The sequence below is a fragment of the Drosophila hydei genome, unplaced genomic scaffold, assembly GCF_003285905.1.
Source record: "Drosophila hydei strain 15085-1641.00,03,60 unplaced genomic scaffold, DhydRS2 tig00008121-arrow-pilon, whole genome shotgun sequence".
Taxonomy (NCBI): Eukaryota; Metazoa; Arthropoda; class Insecta; order Diptera; family Drosophilidae; genus Drosophila; species Drosophila hydei.
In genome coordinates this window covers 2,182,758-2,205,668 of record NW_022045832.1, presented here as the reverse complement: position 1 = coordinate 2,205,668, position 22,911 = coordinate 2,182,758, and the positions used below count along the sequence as shown (strand labels likewise).

General features: G+C 42.3%; 5 protein-coding genes across 6 annotated transcripts; 3 read left to right on the top strand and 2 right to left on the bottom strand.

Annotated features, from left to right (window-relative positions):
* Window positions 1-916: 916 nt before the first annotated feature.
* Window positions 917-1,555, top strand: LOC111599600. Its single transcript, XM_023315286.2, has 2 exons — window positions 917-1,071; window positions 1,205-1,555. Exon 2 carries the CDS (start codon window positions 1,224-1,226, stop codon window positions 1,491-1,493), a length of 270 nt encoding a protein of 89 aa, XP_023171054.1. The 5' UTR covers window positions 917-1,071; window positions 1,205-1,223; the 3' UTR covers window positions 1,494-1,555.
* Window positions 1,556-1,749: 194 nt separating this feature from the next.
* Window positions 1,750-4,168, bottom strand: LOC111599617 (adipocyte plasma membrane-associated protein). The gene is made up of 4 exons (XM_023315309.2): window positions 3,904-4,168; window positions 3,641-3,846; window positions 3,284-3,584; window positions 1,750-3,176 (listed from the first exon to the last, which is right to left on the bottom strand). The coding sequence occupies exons 1-4, from the start codon at window positions 4,017-4,019 to the stop codon at window positions 2,105-2,107; spliced, it is 1,695 nt and encodes a 564-aa protein (XP_023171077.2). The 5' UTR covers window positions 4,020-4,168; the 3' UTR covers window positions 1,750-2,104.
* Window positions 4,169-4,364: 196 nt separating this feature from the next.
* On the top strand, window positions 4,365-5,661 carry LOC111599618 (max-like protein X). Its single transcript, XM_023315310.2, has 3 exons — window positions 4,365-4,642; window positions 4,832-5,244; window positions 5,318-5,661. Exons 1-3 carry the CDS (start codon window positions 4,477-4,479, stop codon window positions 5,534-5,536), a joined length of 798 nt encoding a protein of 265 aa, XP_023171078.1. The 5' UTR covers window positions 4,365-4,476; the 3' UTR covers window positions 5,537-5,661.
* A 22-nt stretch (window positions 5,662-5,683) lies between these two features.
* LOC111599615 lies at window positions 5,684-9,338 on the bottom strand. The gene is made up of 3 exons (XM_023315306.2): window positions 9,158-9,338; window positions 7,018-9,093; window positions 5,684-6,962 (listed from the first exon to the last, which is right to left on the bottom strand). The coding sequence occupies exons 1-3, from the start codon at window positions 9,221-9,223 to the stop codon at window positions 5,703-5,705; spliced, it is 3,402 nt and encodes a 1,133-aa protein (XP_023171074.2). The 5' UTR covers window positions 9,224-9,338; the 3' UTR covers window positions 5,684-5,702.
* A 42-nt stretch (window positions 9,339-9,380) lies between these two features.
* LOC111599616 (RING finger protein unkempt) lies at window positions 9,381-13,565 on the top strand. Of its 2 annotated transcripts, XM_023315307.2 has the most exons (9): window positions 9,381-9,474; window positions 9,542-9,751; window positions 10,630-11,049; window positions 11,110-11,312; window positions 11,598-11,740; window positions 11,956-12,067; window positions 12,235-12,357; window positions 12,427-13,001; window positions 13,069-13,565. In XM_023315307.2, the coding sequence occupies exons 1-9, from the start codon at window positions 9,413-9,415 to the stop codon at window positions 13,264-13,266; spliced, it is 2,046 nt and encodes a 681-aa protein (XP_023171075.2). In that variant the 5' UTR covers window positions 9,381-9,412; the 3' UTR covers window positions 13,267-13,565. The 2 variants fall into 2 exon arrangements, with proteins under 2 accessions (XP_023171075.2, XP_023171076.2); XM_023315308.2 differs by lacking the exons at window positions 11,598-11,740; window positions 11,956-12,067 and having other exon boundaries at window positions 13,069-13,564.
* Window positions 13,566-22,911: the final 9,346 nt, after the last annotated feature.

Sequence of the window (22,911 nt, the reverse complement as noted above, 5' to 3'; positions counted from 1 at the left end):
CGTCAGCGCTGGTCGGGGGGAAAGTTACTGGCGAAAATAAAAAAGGGGGGCTCGACGGCGTGATCTTAGTCCGATTAAGCTGTTGACTTGTCATAAAGATGACGTGCTCAGCTTAAATCGCCGACATGCGTTCGTCCTATTACGTAAGACTAAAAATCGAACTGAATTTCAGTAACCTTTGGTTGGACACTCGCTGACGCTGCCGGAAGCACAGCTCGTTGTCAAGCGCTAAAATTCGTAATACCCTTTATACGATAAAAACTCAATGCAGTTTAGCTTTTAAACAAGTATATCAAAAATTTTACATTTATAAATAATCTATGAAAATATTTTAAAGTAAAAACTTCATTTCGGTTTTGCACTTTGCATAATCATTTTATATCACTTTTTCAGACTTAAGTTAGGAAAGTAGTAAAGCAGTTATAACAGTTAATCTTTACAGATAAGTAAAGATAGTAAAATCATGGCATATTAGTTCACACCTCTGGGCTTATTCTGTTTGTCTGGGCAGCTGAGATACATTTCAACTTAGCTTTGGCTATTTGCTGCATACAGGGTATTACTGCGTCGAGCATGCTCAATCAGAGTTTTGGTTTTCACCAATTCCAATGCATATTATGTCAGTCTACAAAAACTCTTGCTTTGGCGTATTCCCCGAGCACGGAGCCAACACGTGACACAGTCCAAGTGAACGTATGACCAATCCATCCGCCGATCGTGCATGCTTTAGGCGGGTGCGAAGAGCGAATGCGAGCAAATTGTTTTTTTTTTTTGTTTGTGTTATTTCTTGTTAGCTTTATAGATAAACGCTCGGTCGGTTCGGCAAGACGCTCGGCCCCTGCCAGCCAGAAATTACTAACACACACCGGCCCCGCGCCGCTCGACGCTTGCCGCTCACATGAAAAGTATTTAAATGAGAAATTATTCGGTATGACAAATCAGAATCGCAATAATTGTGAAGCGGTAAACGTCTCGCAAGGCGGGAGAGAAATCAGCAAACTATATAGAAAACATCTGTTTGTTGCCAACGGAGGCGCAGCGACCAAACCATACGAATCCCACTCAACAGAGGTAAGCACAAAGAGTATCTAAATTTAATGCGCCCAGGCATCTAAATATTTAAATCACAGACACTTAACATATTATATTCAGCATGACAAGTGCAAAAATTGTAACACTTCCGTTTTTCCACGTTGGTTTTCAGACTCATCATATAGCTAAATATGGCTACTGCTCACCTACCCATACAGAAGTACAAATACTATGAGCACAACGGCGAGCCGGGCTGCCAGGGGCTGGACGAGGTGAATCGCATGTTCCGCAATTTCTGGGATCCCACCGCCTACTGGATGTGCGATAAGCAGGGCAAGCCTGCTCGCTTTCTACGCTGCCCCAAATCGCAGCTGTACTCCGAGGAACTGGGACGCTGTGTGCACTATACAGAATGGAGCTGGACGGATCCCAAGGAGCCACCAAGCCGTCCGACGAGCTAAGCCAAGGGCATACAGTTGATCCGCCAGCTCGCACACTCTCATTATTTATACATATATTTATATTTAATTTAACATTTAAGTCGTATTGTTTTTAAAAAACATTTTACTTTATAAGTGCAAAAAATACACACAAATGACAATATCAGTACAAAATGAAAAGTATTTTTATATTTTATCTATATATCTATATATATATATATATATATATATATAAATATATATATATACATTTTCGATTAAATGTCTTTTTCCATTGCTTAACAATTTCGAGCATTGTTTATAATTTTTTGTGAGCATAATTTTTTCTTTACTTCTCTTTTTGCTATCAAGTTGTTAATTTTAACTGGAATGCAAATTATAAAATAGGGGAATGTTTCGTTGCTGGAAATAGGGTTTGAAATTGCCAATAGCAAAAACTCAATTATATGCAGGTTGTGAGACATATAAATAGCTGCTATCATTTTGTTTTCAGTTATTGCTTGCAGCTAGTTATAAATGAACTAACTAGTTTCATACTAAATAATTAACTGGCCAAGATCTGACGCACGACATAATCTTTGTTTTTTGTTTTTCCTTTTTTAGGCTGGAAAATAAAAGGGAAAGATTGCCCTTTAGAGCTCCACATGGGAGCCCTCCTTGTTGATCACCTTGAGTTTCTCCTTCTGCGGCGGCTTGGTGTCTACGGGAATCTGCTCCTCAACAGGCGCTGGCTTCTTTGGCACCGTGCGCTTTGTTGTTTCCGGTTTGGGTGTGCTGCTAGCTTTTGGTTTTGTTGTTGAACTAGTCTCTTTTTTTGCTGCAGTCTTGGGCGTTGCTGTTGTCGTAGTTGTTGTTGTTGTTGTGGCTGGTTTGGCTGTGGTGGTTTTTGGCTTGGCTGTTGTCGTCGTCGTCGTCGTCGTGGTGGATTTTCTGGTTGTCGTAGTTTGTGGCTTTGGCGTTGTGGTAGTTGTGCTAGTGGTAGTCTTTGGTGCTGCCTGTGCCTTGGGCTTGGCAGTTGTTGGTGGTGCGCCAACAGACGCCTCTAGACCTCCCTCGACGCGCACATTGCGCACTTTGACGGTGGGCTGTTTGGCCGCCTTGGGGGACTTGACACGGGCCAAATAGTGATTGAAGGGTGAGCCCAGATACAAATGATCCTGGAACTCGAGTACATGTGAAACACCCACAACAGACTTATCAAAGCCATGCAGTGAGCCAACAATATTGCCATTCCAGTCCACGCGAACTACAGTGGTGCGCTTGGGTGCCAGGAGCATAGCCATCTCGCCGTGCCCGACAAAGTGTACAAAACGCTGCGAGAACTTATTCGGGTACACGCTGTTAATGTAACGGAAGGGCAGCTCGAAGAGCGCAAGCATACGGGCCAGGAACAAGCGTATGGTGGGGAAGCGCGAGAAGATTGAGAAGCTAGGCGGATGCTCGTTGTCAGCACTGGACACAATAGGCACCCAAATGCCGTCCGCATCGGGCGTCAAATTATCAGGCAAGCCAGGCAGACCCTCAACAAAGACTTCACTCTGGCCAGTCTTGGCGCCCTTCAGGTAATACTTTGTCAGACGCATAGCTCCCGTCTCGGCGACCACAATGAAATCTTCATTCGGGCTCAAAGCCAGACCGTTGGCAAAGAAGAGCTCGTCAAGCAGCACTTCGCTCACATTCTTAGCTCGATTGTATTTGAAAAGACTATAAAGAGAAATCGTTAGAGAAAGGGGAAGGGTGATGCGACCGCTAGGTCAAACAGAAACCGGTTTGAGCGGCAGCCGTTCGTTAAAATAGTGAAATGAACTCACCGTCCAGACGGATTAGCGAATGAGGCAAATACGAGATCTTGAATGGTAAAGTCTGAAGAAGAATCGGTCCAGTAGATTTCACCCTCCTTGCTAACGGCAACCGAATTGAAGGTCTTTGCACGACGATTGATGCTCTTGCCAGGCAGCTCCTGAGCCGGCGACACCAAAAGTTTCTTCTTGTTCGTGGTTAGATCAACTAGCCACAGGCCATAGTAGGCATCGGCGACGATTAAGTTATTGCCTTGTGTATCAAATGTCATGCCCAGCGGGCGACCACATGTGGCCTCCTCGAACACGTCAACTAGAAGGGATTTTAGATCTTAGCAGGTATCCTTAATACATGATCACAGTACTTACCACATGGCTGCCCGAACTTTGCTACGTGCGTTACGTGGTTGGATGTCAGCTTGATGATCTCACCACCATGCAAGCCAGTGTAAATCTCATTGTTTCGCACGAGCAGGCACTCTGGACCATAGATTCGGCCCTCCAGCAGACGCTCAGCGCCCTCCAAGTGAAAGTTGGACTCTAGGGCGCCCTTTAGCTCTTTGGGTGGGGCAACGCTAAGAAAAAATATGTATTGTATGTATATATATTTCAATTAATTGGTAATCACTTACCTGAAATCCTTGTAGGGGAAAGTTGTGCGTGGGGGCAGACCCGGCAACAAAATAATAATTAGAAAGAAAATCATGAAATTCATGATTCTCACACGAATCGACCGCAACAGTCCCATGATTACGTATGTATGTGTAGCGACTAGCCTTTTTAACTAATTAAATGAAGTAATTTATAGTAAATGGCAGCACGGGCCAAGAAAAAAACTAAAATCGACACGACGGCAAAGTTCAAGACGAAAACGCAAAAGTCATCGCACCGGTGCAGTTAAAGCAGGGCTGCAAAGCAAACAATACCTAAGCCGCGTATTAGATATAGGCCATGTATGCTGATAATCATACAACTTGACCATCAGAGTTATGAGTCATATCGCAATATATCCATTGGTAGAATAAAATAATGAATTTCTAGACTGTTCTTAATCAAAGTTTAAATATTTTCAATTTTTTTTATTTCGCAGCAAAATTAATTTGCAGTATATTTTCGTTCTCGAAAAATATATACTAAAGTTTCGTCTATCGACAGTCCGCCACAATGTGAACAAGCTCTTACTGCTGAACCACACAGTAGATCGAATGCTCTTGTTTTTGTGGACGACGCAGTTGATAATGAGCGACAACCTGATCAACAAAGAGGAGGCCTACAATATGGATCAAGACCAAGATTTGGGAGGCAAACACTATTCCCGCTGTAGCAGCGCGGGCAGCACACATACACCCAACTCTTCAGCGCACAATTCTGGTAAATAGTCATCGTTGTCGACTTCATTGATTGTTTGTTTGTTTTCGTTGCGAGCGTGACGAACAGCTGATAATAATGAGGATGGCATTGAGTTTCTGTTGCTGTTGTTATTTCTGGTATCCACTATCAGTGCGCAGCGTTTTATTACATTTGCCTGACCTCTCTATCTCTCTTTCCCCGCGCACACAGATGATGACGACGACAGCGGCGATGCCCGACACACGGGAGCCACAAACTCGAATTCGAATTCGTCGCTGAGTTACAAAGAGCGCAGACGCTCGGCTCATACACAGGCGGAGCAGAAGCGTCGAGATGCGATCAAAAAGGGCTACGACAGTCTACAGGAGCTGGTGCCGCGTTGCCAGCCGAACGACTCGTCTGGCTATAAGCTGAGCAAAGCGCTGATACTGCAAAAGTCTATCGAGTACATTGGCTATCTGAATCAGCAGAAAATCAGGCAGGAGGATGAGAGCGCTGCTTTGCAGAAGGAGGTGACGGCACTGCGTATCATACAGAACGGCTACGAGACCATGCTGCAACATCAGCAAGCCAATCCGGGACCCGAAGAGGCGCGCCTCACAGACGAGGCCAAATTTCAAGTGGTCAGCAAAATGCGAGCCAAATAGTCGCACTCGAGAATCCCTTGACAACTTCTCATTGACTCGTCTTTCACAGTTTCAGGCAATACTGGACGAAATGTTTGAGACATTCCAGAGCATACCGATGGACAATTTCAAGCAGTTGACAAGTGGCGTCATCCCCTGGCTGGAGGAGCACTGCAAGCCGCACATTCTGCGCAACATTCTCAGCCGAACGCTGCAGCAGATGGCGCAGGAGACGCAGGAGAAACAGCAGCAGGCCATGGAACAGGAAACTGGCGAGGGATTCAGTTGAAAACTTTCGTTTTTTCGGTTTTTCTGTTTTTGGTAAATGCTTTCAATTAGTAAATGCGTCATTTAGTTATAAAAGCGAGCGATAATTAGAGGCTAACATTGACTTTTTGGCTTAAGCTTAAAGATTAGATAAATGCTATACTGAGATAAGCGAATTGCATATATACTTAGCTTAGAGCGTGCCTGCCGCGTGCGTCCAGCAGCTGTCGTACCATCTCAATCTGCTCTGTGGCATTCAGAAGTGTCAGCAACTGGAGCAGCACATTCAATGTGTACGCTTTAAAGCGAGCCACTTGTGCGTCGATCCCAAGCGCTGCTAGCAGCTGCTGCTGGTAGTGTTTCAGCCTGTCCGCTGTCCAGACATGCCGCGCCTCGTGCTGCAGTTTGAGCACGCCCGCATGCACGGTATACAGCAGAGCCTCGTAAAAGTTGTCCTCATTCAGCTGTGCTGCCTTTTTGGCGCTGGCCAAAAGCACTGCCGGAAGGTCGCGACGGAACTCGTGAGCACGCACAAAGCAGGTGGCAGCCAGTAAGCGCACCTGCTCGCACTTGTGGCGCAACAAACGCCAGCTGAGTCGCCGGAAGCGCTGCAGCAGCTGCGTTGACTGCTGTGGCTGGCCAGTGGTGCACAGATGCTCCACCTTGGACAGAAAGCCGAGGAATAGTATAATAGAGGATGTGGCCTTGTCGCCAGTGCAGCAGCTCAACATGTGCTCGCAGGCTTTGGGCAGCAGACAAGCTAGCTCCTCATAGTTCATTTCGCTGGGCTCCCAGGCTAACTTGGTCTCAAACTCTGTCGCCTGCCGCTGGCCCACCAGCTTCCCAAGTGTCGCACCAAACAGTTGCAGCGCAGCATTCGAAATGGTCCACTCGGTGTTGTCGATGTGCGCAATGGCCACCAGCATAATCTCATTGTAGTACTTGCACATGGCTGGCCGCAGCTCGGTGTCCCGCACCAACACGCACAGATAATGCAGCGCCAATGCCTCCCAGCGATCGTGGTTGCTGCTGCCGGCTGCTTCGCTACTGGGGCTGCCATTAAGTCGCTCCAGTATGCGCTGCACAGCACGATGCAGCAGTGAGCGCTGGCGCGGCTCATCATTTTTGAGCACGTGCAGAAACATAATGGAGAAACCGGCACCGCGTCGCGTTGTGCTCACCTGCCGGCACTCGGAGAGCAGCTCGCGCTCAAGACAATCGTGCAACAGCTGAAATGCCTGACCCTCGCTAGCAACAGTGCTAGTGATAGCGCGCGTCAGCTTGCCAATGCTCAGTCCCGCTGCCTCTATGGCGCCCTTGTGCCGGCATCGTGTCAACACGGCTACATTAATGTCCAAGCAGCGCTGCAGTGCACCACAGTCAGGCATGCTAGCCGAAGCCGAACGAAGCAGCGCACACGCCAGGCTGGTGGCCAAGTCGCAGCTTGCCTAAACGAAAGATAACATTAGTTAGGAAGCATGACACGATTTTAGAAACACGCACCTTTAACGTCAGCCAAAAGCTCATAAGCAAATATTTGCGACATGCCTCGGCATCCTCATCGGCCACGTGGGCACTCTCGCTGACCAGCAGCTGCAAACTCTCATCCATGTCCTGAAAGCTAGCGGCTGAGGCTTCCGTCTCCTCACGCCTAGCATTGGCTAAATTCAGAAACTTCAGAACAATATTCAGTATCCGTTCCAGTAGCGGCAAAAGCTGTGCAACATCTGCTGCCAGGCTAACCCTTCTGCCGCCGACCAACTCGTCCAGCACACAAATGTGACCAAAGAGATGCCCGCCACCACTTTTTGTGGTCTGCAGCGGATCTCGCTGAAATGCATCCAATTTACTCGTCAGTTGCTGTAGGCATTGCTCGTAGAGGCTGTTGGTAAGCTGTGCATCAGGGCCGCTACGAACTGCCAGCTGCGCGTAGAGCGAGACCAGTGAACACTCATCCACATCGGAGCTAACGCTGAGCGTTAGGCAACGCTCGCGGCACTGCGCGCTGTCGACGTGGCCCAGTTGGAGCAGCAGGGAAACCGTCAGCTCGAGCGCATCGTCGAAGCCTTGCGGATCATTGAGTGACTTGAACAACAACTGTGCCACGGAGTGTGGCTGAAAGATGCCATGATCCAGTAGGAAGGCGCCCAGTTGCTGGTTCTGCTGCGTGCTGCACATTTTGGCATTCTTGGTGACACGCGTGCTGTACAGTGATTTGTGCAGGATTTCGAGCATTTTCAGTGCGAATATTTTGGGCTGATAAACTTCGCAGAGGACGTCTTGTTCCAGCAGCTCCTGTTGCTGGCGGAAGAAGCGCTTAATGTCGTTGGCCAGTGCATCGCTGCCGGCGCCTCCATCCGCTCTTAAAACCTTATTGAAATGCTTGGCCGTGTGGTTAATAATATTTGGCATCTTGCCCAGCATTGTGTTGCGGAACTCGGAGCTCTCCACGCCTCGGTGTCGCTTCATGAAACTGTAAAAGAACTCCAGGCAATCCTCAACAGCAAAATTTGCCAAATTCTCAACCAGAAACTTAAAGATCAACAACTGCGCATCGATTTCGAAGACGCTGCAATTGGTCAACAATTCTGTGCTGATCTTGAAGAAATGCAGCTTGGATGTCGCATAGATCTCCTTGGCAAACATGCTGAATATGAGTATTAGACGCTGCTGCTCGCTGGATGTCCGTACCGCCTCCGAGCTGTCCAGGAATTCCACAATCTCTGGCTTTCCTTGCAGCAGCTGAAAGAGCGCATCCCGTTGCTGTATGCGCAGAAACCATTGCGAGTGAAAGTTTTGAATCTCCGCTATGTTGCCATTGACCAGCAGCTCTACAGCTAAATCGAGCAGAGCCGCTGAACGCTGGCTGCTTAGACTCTTCACTGGATACTGACTAGCCGCACGCAGACCCTTGTAGCTCAGGCTCAAGCGCAAACCTGCAAAAAACTCTGACTCGTTGTGCCCGCTTGCAGCTAGCAGCTGTGGCAGTCCATGGGAGTTGAGTATGCCGCTCAGCAAATAGTATTTGTTGCGATTCGTCCATGGCCAGAACTCCACGATGAGGCGGAAATAGGCAAAGGCGCGTTGCTGCTGCTTGCAGCAGTGATTGAACAGCGTCAACGTTTCCTCCCGCGAGCCAATCTGGCTCTGACGCTGCAGGCAGTGGTAGAAATGCTCCAAGTGCAACGTCAGCAGCTCTAGCTTGGGAAACTTCTTTACTAGCAAATTGGTAGCCTTCAATATATGCACCAGACTGCTGTTATTATACTGCAGTGCAGAAATTATGGCCTCCGTGCATTTGACCTCAATGAGCTGTGCATCCAATCGCGACCAATGGTCAGTCAGCAGAACAGCCTGCAGCATAAGAAATGCCTGAGGCTGATCATACGAAAGAAGCTCGGACAGTTTAGCAAAATGCTCATCCGTTAACTCATATTTGTGGACGATGTGATAATAGACGCGAAAAGTGACGTTAAGTGCTGCCTGATTAATGCTGCACGATTCTGATTTGTTGGCCTCCTCAATGATTTGGGCGGCGAGCCCGTCGGCCACCTCCTTGGGCAGTGCATCGCCTAGGGACTGTGGGTGGGGACAAAACGCAGTCAATACACAAAACTAATACAATTAAAGCGGCAATGCCTACCTGCAGATAGGAAAGACAGTCATGTTTTTTAGACTTTGTCTCGTCCATGGGTTTTGCCGCAGCCATCGTTAAACAGGACCCGCCTGACTAACACAGTGGTTGTAGCAAACTAATAAATAAATTAAACGAGTCTTATACATTCCGACTACACGTGCAGAGTCATCGTCGGCTATTTATCGATAGCAACGATAAGTAAAATGGGCATTTACGCGGTTATTGGCATGCGGTCTCACTGATTTGGTGCTTCAGTTCAAGATGGCGAACGATGCGAGCAAGCTACTATTATCTTCAAACCAAGAAAAAACCAGTCATTATACGTAAATAAACATATTTCAAGGTGAAATTTGTATATTTTTGGCTAACCAAAACCCTTTGCTTCCTTAGCTACTTGAAGGAATTCCGCGTGGAGCAGTGCCAATCGTTCCTGCAGCACAAATGCAATCAGCATCGCCCTTTCGTTTGCTTTAATTGGCATTTTCAAAATCAGCGTCGTCGGCGGCCCGTGCGTAAACGCGATGGCACATTTAACTACAGCGCTGATAATTATTGCACCAAATATGATGAGACAACTGGAATCTGTCCTGAGGGCGATGAGTGAGTATTCATGCTGGTCAAAGTGTGACGTCTGGCTGTGTAAAGTGTGAAGACGCCAACGCGAACAATCAACGACGTAGTATTTTTTCATTTCCTCTTTGTGCTCAATTTTCTTTGCAATGTGTGTGTATCTCTTGGCTTCGTGTTTACAAACAAAAACTTTTCGCGGGAGTGTGGAGGAGAAACGTATCATCGACTAGTTAAAAGTGAAATTAAATTACCTCTATTTGTACATATGTCTATGCATGTGTGTGTGTGTGCGTATGAGTGTGTGTAATCTAATAACACCCTAACACGAGGTCACTGCTAACAGCCGCCCACAGAATGAAAAAGTGAAAGTGATTTAGGCGATAAAGTTGCTCGAGCTCGGAAATTCTAATCGGCAAGTGCCTCGACTGAGGGTTGTTGCTCTCGCACACACTCTCAAGTGCGCAGCGACAGTTAGAGCTGCTACAAGTGTGTGCGTCATTGTTTTTATTGCGTTTTGCTTTTGCGCGTTTTTCCTTCAGTTTATTTTGGTTTTCCCCCGGCGGCAGCGTCATAGTTGTAAAAGCAGCACTCTCAGCTTGAAAATGTACAGTTATTGTGCAGAGCTTTCCCGCAAAGCTTTGAGCAACGAACATTGTGCACAAAGAGAGAGACAGTAATAGTAAAATAATACGCAATTCCATATTCTGCAATAACAAACAACAATCCTGACCCAGACTTGAATTGTGTTTGTGTGTGAATGTGTACGTTGGTGGGTGCTGATTCACTCCAGGTTTTATTGCTGCTTAACTATAGGTTGGGGATGAAAGGCTGCGTTGCTATTTTTAGCATTCGATTGAGTCCTTTTCTGCGTCACTTGACTTTGCTCACACCACTTTTTTTTTGCACAGATGCCCCTTCCTGCACCGCACAGCCGGTGACACAGAGCGTCGCTATCATTTACGCTACTACAAGACATGCATGTGCGTCCATGACACAGACAGCCGTGGATACTGTGTAAAAAATGGTGTGCACTGCGCTTTTGCGCACGGCATGCAGGATCAGCGGCCTCCTGTATATGATATTAAAGAGCTGGAGACACTGCAAAATTCGGATATAACTTTGGACGGCACCAATGCACAAAACGCACTCGATAAGGAACGGAATCTTATGAACGAGGATCCCAAATGGCAAGACACCAACTATGTGCTAGCCAACTACAAAACCGAGCCGTGCAAGCGTCCGCCGCGACTATGTCGCCAGGGCTATGCCTGTCCCCAATACCACAACAGCAAGGATAAACGTCGCTCGCCCAGGAAGTACAAATACAGGTTTGTTTGGCTAGCTTGTGTGGCTATACATGTTATTACACTTATACGTTGCCTTTACAGATCGACTCCATGCCCCAATGTCAAGCACGGCGAGGAGTGGGGCGAGCCGGGCAACTGTGAGGCCGGTGACAATTGCCAGTACTGTCACACTCGCACTGAACAACAATTTCATCCGGAAATCTACAAGTCGACAAAATGCAACGATGTACAACAGGCTGGCTACTGTCCTCGCAGCGTATTTTGTGCTTTTGCGCATGTGGAACGTAAGTAGTGGCGACATTCGCTGAAATATTATATAGATACAGTTCTGTAGAGTTAAAACGCTGTTTTCCACAACCATAGCGGGCGGTTCGCGTAGATTAGTCTAGCCTAGAAGAATAGGTTCATATGCTACATACGTATTTTGGTTTATATTTTTTAATTGTTTACTTGTTTTTTACTCACTTTCACACATTGATCACATTTGTGTAAAATCCTTAAAATGATATGCAATCAATGCATCAATCAAATGCGCTTTGCTGCTTGAATCCATTTTTCCCCAACTCAAGCTTATCTGGTCAACGAGCAGAAGATGCGTGATCAAGAAATTGCTTTGAGCGAACTCATTTCCAATGGCTTGTCGGGTTTAAAAGTGCAGGATGAGGTCGCTAATGGCAAGCTGTCAACAGGACTGCTCCAGCTGAGCAATAATGTACGTATTACCAAGTTGCAACAGCAATCAGTGTGTTCTATATGTTTATTTTGTTGTGTATATGTGTGTGCGTCCAGCATTTTGCTAATACCATCTAACCCCACTCGATCATGAGCTAATCCCAGCTAACAGCATCAAATCGCAAGTCATTGAGAAATATGTCCCGCTCTCATTTTGTTTCTTCGTTTCTCTCTGTTTGATTCTCTATTTCGTAGTTATTAAATATTGATGGTAATAATACAACCAACAAAATGTTGGTAGATGCTTTGGAAAATACAACTAATTCCAGCAAAATCTTAAATATATCACTACCACTGGACAGCCATCGTGAGTAATATATACTTTACATTGATTTTTTCATTGTTTTCAACAATGGTTGTGGACAAATTGACAGCGCAATAAGAAAAAACCAAAGAAAGAAAGAAAATTAAAATACAATTGAAACTAACTGAAACAAAACTAACGCATATTTTTCTAAACATTTTTCCTAGCAGCTTGCTCATTGGACGATCCACGCGAGAACTCGCTTTCGGCAAGTCTGGTTAACAATAGTTTATTAACACGTTCCTCGGCGCCAATTAACATTCCTAATACAACACTAAGTAACTCTATTAACGGTGAGTCATTGTCCAAAGTTAACAAGTCCGCTCCATGCTAATTTCCTTTATCCACTCTTTTTAATATAGACTTCAATTCAGGTGGCTTTGCCGTCAACATTCCCAGCAGCTCGCTCACCTATAGCCCAACAAATCATGCCAATCTTTTTAATGTGTATGGCGCATCCAATAAGCTGAGCAATTCGCTTTCGGCCGCCACGCAGAACGATAACAATAGCATCTTTTTTCCATCGCGCATAATATCGCCTGGCTTTGGCGATGGCTTATCTATAAGCCCATCAGTTAGAATATCGGAATTGAACACCATACGTGATGACATCAACAGCAGCTCGGTGGGCAACAATCTGTTTGAGAACACACTGAATACCGCAAAGAATGCGTTCAGTTTGCAATCACTTCAGTCTCAAAATAATACCGATTTGGGTCGTATGACCAACGAGTTACTCACAAAGAATGCGCAAATTCAAAAGTTATCTGGACGGCTTGATGAGCTTATGTGCAAGCTTAAGATAGCCGAACTGCATCGCGACAAGGCCAAACAGGATGCACAGGAGTGGAAGGATCGCCACGATCTAGTGCAGATACAACTTAATTTGCCTGGCGAACTTCGCGACCTATCCATACAAAAGCTTAAGCAATTGCAGGTAAATTATATGCCTTAACATACAAATACTTCGACGCTTTCTGACAACAATAACGAACAAATTTTAGTCAAAACTGCGCACCGATTTGGAGGAGGTAGACAAAGTATTATACTTGGAGAATGCCAAGAAGTGCATGAAATGTGAGGAAAACAATCGCACCGTTACGTTGGAGCCATGCAATCATCTGTCCATTTGCAATACATGCGCTGGCTCTGTTACCGAGTGCCCCTATTGCCAGGTGCCGGTACTCACATCGCATACATAGAATTTGTTTCAACCGTTCCAGGACTACAAATGAATAGATTCCGTGTCCAGTAGGTATAAAGTCTGGTCTCAGTGACAATGGACGATGGAAACAAAATACTTTAATCGTAAGCAGTGTTAGTTGACTAGGAAAGGCAGAGCTTACACATATGCTTATATATAATTTATATTTATCTATATGCAAATTAATTATCTTGGATATTAGCAATTACTAGGCACAAAATATGTAATTCGTTTAGCAAGTTGCTATGCATTTGAAGTTTACAAATCGTCTAAATAACGCTACTGGAAACTTCTTAAAATTATTATTTTTTATATATATTTTTTTGTAATATTTGGTTTGTTTGTACACCACTTTTAGTTCTGTGTTTACTGTTAGGTCGTCTTGATTATATATACAACGTGTATATAAACTTATTTCACAGTTTCATTTAGTCCATGACATTTTATTTTGTACGGAAACCATTTGGAATAATGTTGTCCACTTTTATATCTGTATTCGAAAATTGCTAAATTTGCAGTCACTATTGACTAGTTAATTAAGGAAATAAAACCATTTACTTCTATATGATATACATGTAAACGCTCATATAATATATGACGTAACAATTTTTTGACGCCGCTTAAATTTAAAGGAAACAAATGATTAACTAACAACAAATGAAGAACCACCAGTGATTTTTATAAACCAATTGTCTAACAACTTATATTTGTAATTTTTTTTTAGATATGTTCAAAAGAAATATAAACAAATTAAAGATGTCGTAATTAAGAGATCTCTAGGCAAGGTTCGAATTTTAGCGTCTTTTATCAAAGATCTTTGAATTCACACAATTCAAAGCACGTTTGGCAAGGGCGCACAAAATAATGATAATTGTAGCAACATCTACGATAGTATTAAATCTATCTCTGACATTGATCAGCTGGACCATTTGTCAGACAACATTATACTAGTAATTTACTTATCTAAAGAAGAAAGAAAGAAAAATAACTCCTTTATTTCTGGTATTTAGCCAGCAACAAGTAAAAGCTGCACCTATTAATCTCTAGTTAATAATTAACAAAAACACATTTAAAATTTTTTAAATAATTTGTATTCGGTGTATTTCACTTTTATACTCGACTAGGTTACTATGTGATTTTGTTAGTGCTTTAAGTACGTTAATTTTGTAATTTTTATTTAATTTTTTTTTTTTTTTTCAATTTTAAATTTAATACAAAGCTTCCAATGAAAAGCAGGTCAAAAATCAAATGAATGATGAACAATATGTCAAAGTCTAAAATGTATATTGATGGCCAATATTTACTGTACAAGAATATTAAATACAAAATATTTACAACAAATGAAGTGTGTGATGCTAAAGATTTAACAATAAATGTAACTCCAGACAGCGAATTCAGTCTATGATAAATGTTAACCGAATCTAATCTAAACCCGTCTTCACAATATTTTTCGCGAAAAAAAAAGAAAGAAAAGAAAACAAAAAATAATGTACTGTAGCTTATGACAAAGTTGAGCATATATATTTAATATAATGAACTCTAACGTATTATTAGGTATAAAACTAATGGAAAACAAGTTGATCACTTAGGGCATGAAACAAAAACTATCTAAGTATGAATTTCACATGCAGAAACTTAGGCATTTATTGAAGTTAGTAATACAAACATAAACACTCAAAAGATAATCAAGATGAATACAGTTATATATATATACATATGAAAATATATATTTTGTAGCTGAGCAGCGCAAAGGCTTTTGTGTGTACGTAGTAGCCAAAAATTAAAATAATTAACTAAACAATAATTAAATGTGCATGTTATTGTGTGTGTTGCAATTAAATGCTTGAATCTTATTACTGCTCTACACAAGCAAAGCGTAAATATGAAATATTGAAAATATGAAAATAAAAAGAAAAGACAATTAATTGAAAGAAGATTATCGAATATGCAAGAACAAACAAAAACATGAATACAAATTGGTTTTATAATGGAGCTGTTGAGTGCTAAATTCGAATGATTGCTTAAACTTGAAGCTTATTCGAAATATACCCTCTAACTCTGAATTTGGGCACAACGTATTTATAGCAATAAACACAAATCTTATCAAGAAGCACAAACATCGTAGTACTTACTATCCAAGCAATTAACAACTCACACATCTCAACCTCTTCATGACAACTCAACAATACAAATCAAATAACTAATTAACTGAGACATATATACGCAATGTATGGGAAATGTATGTATATTTTGTATACGCTACTGTAAGAGTGATCTTTATGTGATTTTGAAACTACTTGAATATGTGATCCAGAAATATATAAAAAACAAAACCAAAACAAAAAAAAACTTATGAATGAACAAAAATATATGAATATACATTAATGAAAGCTCTCGCCAGCAACAGCAGCTAATGAATTGTTACCAACTAAACTTAACTTGATGTACAACAAAATAAATAAAGCTCCAGCTCCATTTAGAAACAAGAACAGTTATTGAAACATACCCACACACACACAGACACTTACACACACACACACACACGTTTACATTGAGCGTTCGCCAGGCAGACAAAAGCAAAATGAAAAGTTTAAATATTTATGAAATTAAATTTAAAGAACAAGCAAATAAGTGTCTAAAATATCAAATGTACTTCTAGTTAGCTTTAGTGTTCTATAAAAGAAAAAATAAAACTAATTTTAAACAGACAAAGTGAAAAAGTCATGATTCTAAAATGCAATTATGTAGAATTAGTCTAATACTGAAATGTTTGCTACTAGTTGTTTCATAGTTAATACACTTAACAAATTATTTAAAGAGAAGGTGGGAGAGGAGGCCAAGAGAATTTGAATATAACAAAGCAACAAAACATTGAACACCGATAAGGAATTAACAGTTAACCATGCAACTGAAAAGTACTGTCATATTATGTTCAAATCAAATCAACTATATATATATTTATAACATTTATAAATAGCAATAATAATTGTAAAACAGCCCACAATACAAAGCAACAAATGGAAACAAGCAAATGATTTTCTTATTTATATATGAAATCTGTAAACAAATAAAACTCTGAAGAAGCAAACCATTTACTAGCAATTTTTACACAATACGAGTATGCTGAACTATTGATACAATTTAGACAGCTCTACATAAGTGAACCTTTTTACATAGGCTATATAATTTATATAAGAAATTTATAGAATATCTATACAAATATTTTTGTTGCAGTTGCATAACTCTCTCGTACAAACTAACTGAAATTAACACACGCCCAACTTAAGATTGATAACAATTCAGCAATATGAAACTAAAACCAAAATACTCTTTTCATGCGCGCAACGAGTATTTGAGGGCAATTGTTATGGTTCGTGTCCGGGCTAAGTGAAGTATGGCGAATCATATATATTTGTATGCTTAATTAACTTCTTTTTTTTTATAAAAGGCATTTCCGTTTCTACAGAAAATAAACATGAATCGCTCAAGTTAAAGTTAATAAATTCTTTCTTTTATTGGCGTTATCTGAGCACACTAAAACCCATTTCCGATCGCAATTACATTCTTCTGTTGCCCACTCAGGCACATGTTGTAGTTAAGCAGAGTTATTAACAAAAGAATATTCTTAAATACATATACACATACATATATATATAAAGAGAGAAAGAGAGAGTTGAGGAGAACAAATCAATGTTGATATGTAAAGGTATTTCGACGGCAAACAATAGACTCGACTGCATTTCGAGGCAAACCAAATCAATTGTATAATAAGCGAACTAAATAACTAACTAACTGATTAAATATGCAAAGAATTGTACGTGTATTCACAATATATCCATTATCAACAACAAGTTCGTGTAGCAATTTAGTTAACTATTTGCAAATATGTAACAAATAACAAATTGTTTTAAGCCAACAGTCAGGCAAATAAGACTCCGCTCTTCTGTTGGTATATGAGTACTATTTATGTATACTATGCAATTAACAAATTGATAAATACACTATAAGTATATAGACATACAAAGCAAACATGCATATGTGTATATATATATATAGATATACTGATTAATAAAAGTGTGTTTAAAGGATGTCTGTGCGCGTTTTATTGTGCAAAGAGCGGGGAGTCTGCTGTTAGCAGACTTGAAACACAGCAAACGACGACGAGCAGACAAAAGCCAAGGCGCTTGTGGTTCCCATGCGTGATTTCAATCTGCCCAACAACAGCAACACCAATAGCAACACACACACACATACAGGCCAAGTGAAAAGGGCAATATAAAAAGGCAAAGGCTGAACAACAACGGCAGAAACTCGTAAGAATTTTAAAATGCACGATAATCGTTCAGTGATAGCTAAGCAAGCCGACAATGCCCCGCATCGCCGCACCGTTACCCCCGCCAACGCATTCGCTGCCAACTGACAACGGTGCCTGGCTGCCACTTTAACCTGAGCCCTCTCTCTCTCGCTCTCTATCTGCGCCAGAGACGTGGTCCAGGGAGCCAGTTTGGAAACAAGGTAGGCTTCAACTGCCGCTGCCGCTGCTGTTGCTGCGATATCGCCGCGTTCGCGCGTTAAACACAAGCGCAACAATTTTTATTCTGTCAGCGAACGCGTGCCTGTATTTGTGTGGTCCCGGACTCAAACTGGACTGGGCCTCTGTCTCTGCCTGTGTGCGGACGTCGTTTGGGTCCTGCTGCCTGTCGACTGATGATCTTGCGTAGAGATCTCACGCGCATGCGCCTTGCCATGCAGTCATTCGGGCATATTAGTTGCCTGATCCATTTTGGCCATGATCGTTTGCGTACTTCTCGGCTCGGCGTATAAATAGTTTTTATGAGCGCAAAAGTGTTGCCATTTTTCATGTTGGGCTAAACGGCTGCAGCCGCAGCCGCAGTCGCTCCTCAATCCGCGCCGCTAACTATTTTTAGACCCAACATTTGCGACAAGAGCATCAGCATCAGCTTTAGCTTCGGCAACAGCATCAGGCTTCCATGTTCATGTTCAGCCGTGTTTCGCACGCTGCACGCTACACGCATTTCCACTCGAAACTTGTTTTGTTTTTGTTGTTGTTGTGTCGGCCGTCACCGCCGCCGTTTCGCTCGTCCGACGAACGACAGACCGCACGAACGCCCGCCCGCCCGCACATCCCGCCGTGATTTGTAACACGATACGTTTTGCCGCCGCTCTTGGCTTGGATGCTGCTTGTGTACTGGTCATGGGGATACCTAAGAAACAACAACAACAAAAACAAAAACGACCATAAGCCGAGAACTGAGCTCTGGGCTGCCTGCTTCTAATGCATTTTTCTGCTCTTTTGCATTGCTGTCTGCTGGGCTGCTGGGCTGCCGGGTCGCCGGGCCGGTGGACAACAGCTCATTAGGCATTTTTAATTTGACAATGCGCGCAATTTATGTGGGAATTTCATGGCGCGCACTTTGAGTCATCGAAACGAAAGACTTAGGCAACGAACTTGGCGTGCTAACTTTGTCTTTACTTGGTCTTCGCCTGTTGCCTGCTGCCTGCTGGGTGCTGGATTCTGCCCGGGCAAGGCGAAATCAATTTTCAATTTGCTCCACGTTGCAGCAGCCGCCTCGGGGCCCTGCCAGAAGCATCGCAGATCAAAGCGAAAGACAAGAGCGAAACAAACCCGAAAAAAAAAAACAAAAAAAAACACAAAACTTTAAAAAATATCTATTTAACTGGCACAGGCGTTGACGTTGACGTTGACTTTGGCTTTGGCTTCAACTTAACGAAGTGTGGCCGCCCTGCCCCGCCTCCGCCTCCGTTGCCTGGATCCAGCCAGCATTCCGTTTGCGGTTTTTGTGGCTAACGCGCCACGAGCGGCACATAACTAAAACAACAAAAGCGACAGCGCAATGGCATTTCGAAATTGAAAACTTCAGAAAAATGGCAATTTTCTAACTCTCCTGTCTGGGTGTGGGACGTGTAGGTGCTAGATGGCTGGCTGGCTGTCTAGCTGGCTAGCTGGCTAGCTGGCTAACAGAGGCAGCTATGATGGTTGCTGCGTTGTCGGTCATCAACTTTCCATAATCGGTGCGCAGACAACAAACAACTTGAGCTCTGTCAGCCTGACCTGACTGACCGACCGACAGAACGAACGAACGCCCGCCCGCCCGTTGGGTCGACAACAACAGCAATAACAACAAAAGCAGCAACAACAATAATAATAACAACAACAACAGCAAGAAGCGCCACTTTGCTGTCAATTCAAAATGATAATGCAAACAAATATTAACCCACTCCAAGTGGACGCATGTGGCTGCCGTCTCATGGCACTTTCTGACAGCCCAGCGACACTCGAGTCGACATCGATGTCGACCTGCCTGCGACTGTGGGAATGTGCCACGGTCTCCATGCCACCGCGGCTTAAATGCTTTTCCAGGCCATAATGACTTTTAATTTTTATGGCACTGGCTGCCGAGGATGCCGCTGCTGCTGCCGCTGCCAGTGTCGATGCCGATGCCGATGCCGATGTCGATGTTGGATGCAGCAGCGCGAAGCTTAAGTCACATATAATTCAAGTCCATCAACGCATGCGCTTCATTTGGCCACCGCCGCCGCCGCTCTGTACGCCATGATACACATTTAAATACTCGCATGTTTGCCATCGGTCGCCGTCACCACTTGAGAGCGCAGTGGAGGAGGAGCTGTGGATGAATCTGAAGATGAATATGGAATTGGAGAGAGATGCTTGAAAGGGCAACAGAGGCTCATCGTTGTTTAATATTTTAAGTAAGTGCTGCCACTTGGCTGCACTGGCTGTTCGTCTGCTGCTCCTTCTTCTGCCTCTCCTTCGTCTGCTGTTTAAGACAAAGAAATATTTTCAAAAACAGTCGAGAATTTGCAAAATTCTATAATATTATGAATAATATTATACTTATGCAAAATTGATTGGGGAAAACTCAGATAGACGAAATCTATTTTTATTCTTTACGCAACTTTAATTATCATATCTAACCATATTTGCGTAGTTACAACAGCTTTAATATTAGCTAATAAAAACTTGACTAGACTTTTCGTCTGGTTATACCAAAAATATATAATTGAGAGCTCGTGTCGCAGTCGTTAAAGCTGTGCGAAATCCCAGCGCCGCGCCAAATGCTTTAATAGAAAAATTCCCAAACTATTAGATACATAAATCTTATCATTGATATTTCTATACATACATATATATATATATATAAATATATATATATATATATATATATATATATATATATATATATAATAGTATATCCAATAATATATGACCCAGAAGACGTCCAAATGAGATGTGCAATTTCTGCTTAATTTCATTTAGTTGAGTCAGGTCTAATTTATTTACTCTAAGGCCAGTTGTGAAATGGCATAATGTTGATTTTAGTTAGTGTAAATAAATAACGAATAAAGTGACTAAGTGAGTTGATGACTTGCTAGTTCTGCAGGTGCTAATATACCTCGGGCAATAAATCTTGAAACATCGAAAATGCTTTTTAGAACTTGCACTTAAAGATCGTGTAAAACTTGGTTAACATTGCAATGCAAACTTTGTAAATTTGTATAGAAGCTTAATTAATATAAGCAAATAGTATTGGTAGTTACCCAAAGCTATAGGCTATAGCTCAATTATATGATGTAGCTTAACTTAATATTACTCTCAATTTGTAAAACTTTTAATTTCTTTCTAGAAAAATGCACTTTGATCAGACATTTTTGAAACTGCCCTAGAACTAAATATACTAAATATATGCCAAGCAGAATGAGTTAAATATGGTAAACTGATATTATTTATGTGCTCTACTTGATGCTGTCCCTTTAGAGTTATAATTCAGAAAGACACAAATGGTTTCAAAATAAATTACTTTGTATAAAATGAAGCAAACTGTCTATATATTATATATCTATATTATATATTAAAAAATAATAAAGCTTTAAAAATAATTTCTATGATCAAAATGAAATCATACACCTAATAAAATGAACAAAAATATTGCAACTTTTTGTTGTTGTCATAAATGTTTTGATTTGGGAAATGGTCGCTTAGCTACCTTTGCGCGCGCACTGTGTGGCGCTGTGTGGGCGTTTCGCGGCAGACAGCAAATGTCGAAGCATTTTTGTGGTCAGTCATGGCAAACTGTTTTGCCAAATACGCGCCACATGTGGCCGATGCTCTGTCTGCACTGCGCTCCAGTTGATCTCTCGCCATGGCTCTTACTCAGCGATGCTGCTGTTTAACCGCATCGATTGCTGCCAGCTGATAGCACAATAGGGCTCAGAGCATAATGATAACTATGCCGCTTACGACTTTTTGACTCTCTCTACCTCTCTCTCTGTTCGTTGTTCCTGTTTTCTCTCGCTCTCCTGTGCCGGCCAGGATCAAACGGCGCGCAGTTGACAAATGTTTGTACACACACGCAGCACACACAGCAGCACGTTGAGAATGTCCGAGATCTGGGACTGTGTCTGCGACCCTTGTTGTAAATGTTTATGTTTTGGTAAGTTACATGCCCACGGCCCCTGCCGTCTGATCGCCAGCCCCTTGGCAGCGACTCCTTGGCCCTTGGACCAGGGGCCACAGTGAGGCATTCAGTGGTCGCTTTGTTATCACCTACTGGTAGCAAATTCCTTGGAAAGCTGCGGTCGCTGCCATTTGCCTAATTTCTAACTCTGTGAGACAATTCCCCAATGGCATTTTACTCAGATTTATGTGAATTAAACAGCCTACAAGTCCGCTCCTCCCTGGTAGCAGTAAATGTCAACATCCATTAGAGACCTTAAACCGTTAGTGGCATTTGTCGCACGCTATGACGCCGCTGCCGTTGCCGCTGCGGCCAGTTACCAGTTGCCAGTCACCAGTCACCGATCACAGACAGCGGCAACAGTCACAACAGCAGTCGCAGCATGATTGAGTGGCCGCTTCTCGGAACTGGTACGAATTCGGTATTTGTTATTGTTGCCGATGCTGCTGCTGCTGTTGTTGTTGTTATTGTTGTTGTTGTTATTGTTACCTTCAGTAAACCTGTGGACAATTCCAATATGTCGCCACAGCATCAAATCTTTCGGGTTTTTTTCACTTAGCTACTTAAACGCACGTGCGCCCACATTGACTTTATTGATCATTAACACTATAAATATTATTTAGTATGAATTAGATATTCGATTATGAGCACAGTATCGACGTCACGGCAATACCGGTTTGCGGGCTATTAACTATTAATTATGTGCCGATAAACGTTATAAATAAATAACGCATGCACCCAAAAAACATATAAAAAAATATGCCCCAAACGGCGAAAAAGCCAATCCAAAACAGCGCCATAAATTTTTGCTTAGACACAACGAACACAATATGCTCTCTTTGTAATTTAGGTGAGCATTTGGGTAATTAGAAAATGTTTCAAAGATCTGTTTGTGTCATTGCTTAACTCAGTTTCAGTTTAAGTTTCAGCAAAGAATAAATATAAACGGTACAAATTTATTATTAAAGAATTTTTTTGCTTAAAAAATAAATAAAGCAAAAAAAATATATATATAATTATAATATATATATATATATATATATATATATATATATAAATATATAAATAATTTATACATTGATTTTTGTACTTCAAACATTTTTTTAAAAAATTTTACAATATAA

Bases quoted from the DNA above. Each gene is read 5' to 3' on its own strand.
- LOC111599600 (XM_023315286.2), top strand. From the start codon at position 1,224: ATGGCTACTGCTCACCTACCCATACAGAAGTACAAATACTATGAGCAC.
- LOC111599617 (XM_023315309.2), bottom strand. From the start codon at position 4,019: ATGGGACTGTTGCGGTCGATTCGTGTGAGAATCATGAATTTCATGATT. The intron at 3,847-3,903 runs GTAAGTGATTAC...ATTTTTTCTTAG, and splicing joins TTCCCCTACAAGGATTTCAG to CGTTGCCCCACCCAAAGAGC. The intron at 3,585-3,640 runs GTAAGTACTGTG...AATCCCTTCTAG, and splicing joins AAAGTTCGGGCAGCCATGTG to TTGACGTGTTCGAGGAGGCC.
- LOC111599618 (XM_023315310.2), top strand. From the start codon at position 4,477: ATGCTCTTGTTTTTGTGGACGACGCAGTTGATAATGAGCGACAACCTG. The intron at 4,643-4,831 runs GTAAATAGTCAT...CCGCGCACACAG, and splicing joins CTCTTCAGCGCACAATTCTG to ATGATGACGACGACAGCGGC. The intron at 5,245-5,317 runs GTCAGCAAAATG...CGTCTTTCACAG, and splicing joins ACGAGGCCAAATTTCAAGTG to TTTCAGGCAATACTGGACGA.
- LOC111599615 (XM_023315306.2), bottom strand. From the start codon at position 9,223: ATGGCTGCGGCAAAACCCATGGACGAGACAAAGTCTAAAAAACATGAC. The intron at 9,094-9,157 runs GTAGGCATTGCC...CCCCACCCACAG, and splicing joins ACTGTCTTTCCTATCTGCAG to TCCCTAGGCGATGCACTGCC. The intron at 6,963-7,017 runs GTGCGTGTTTCT...TCTTTCGTTTAG, and splicing joins GCTTTTGGCTGACGTTAAAG to GCAAGCTGCGACTTGGCCAC.
- LOC111599616 (XM_023315307.2), top strand. From the start codon at position 9,413: ATGGCGAACGATGCGAGCAAGCTACTATTATCTTCAAACCAAGAAAAA. The intron at 11,313-11,597 runs GTAAGTAGTGGC...CCCCAACTCAAG, and splicing joins TGCTTTTGCGCATGTGGAAC to CTTATCTGGTCAACGAGCAG. The intron at 12,358-12,426 runs GTGAGTCATTGT...TTTTTAATATAG, and splicing joins ACTAAGTAACTCTATTAACG to ACTTCAATTCAGGTGGCTTT.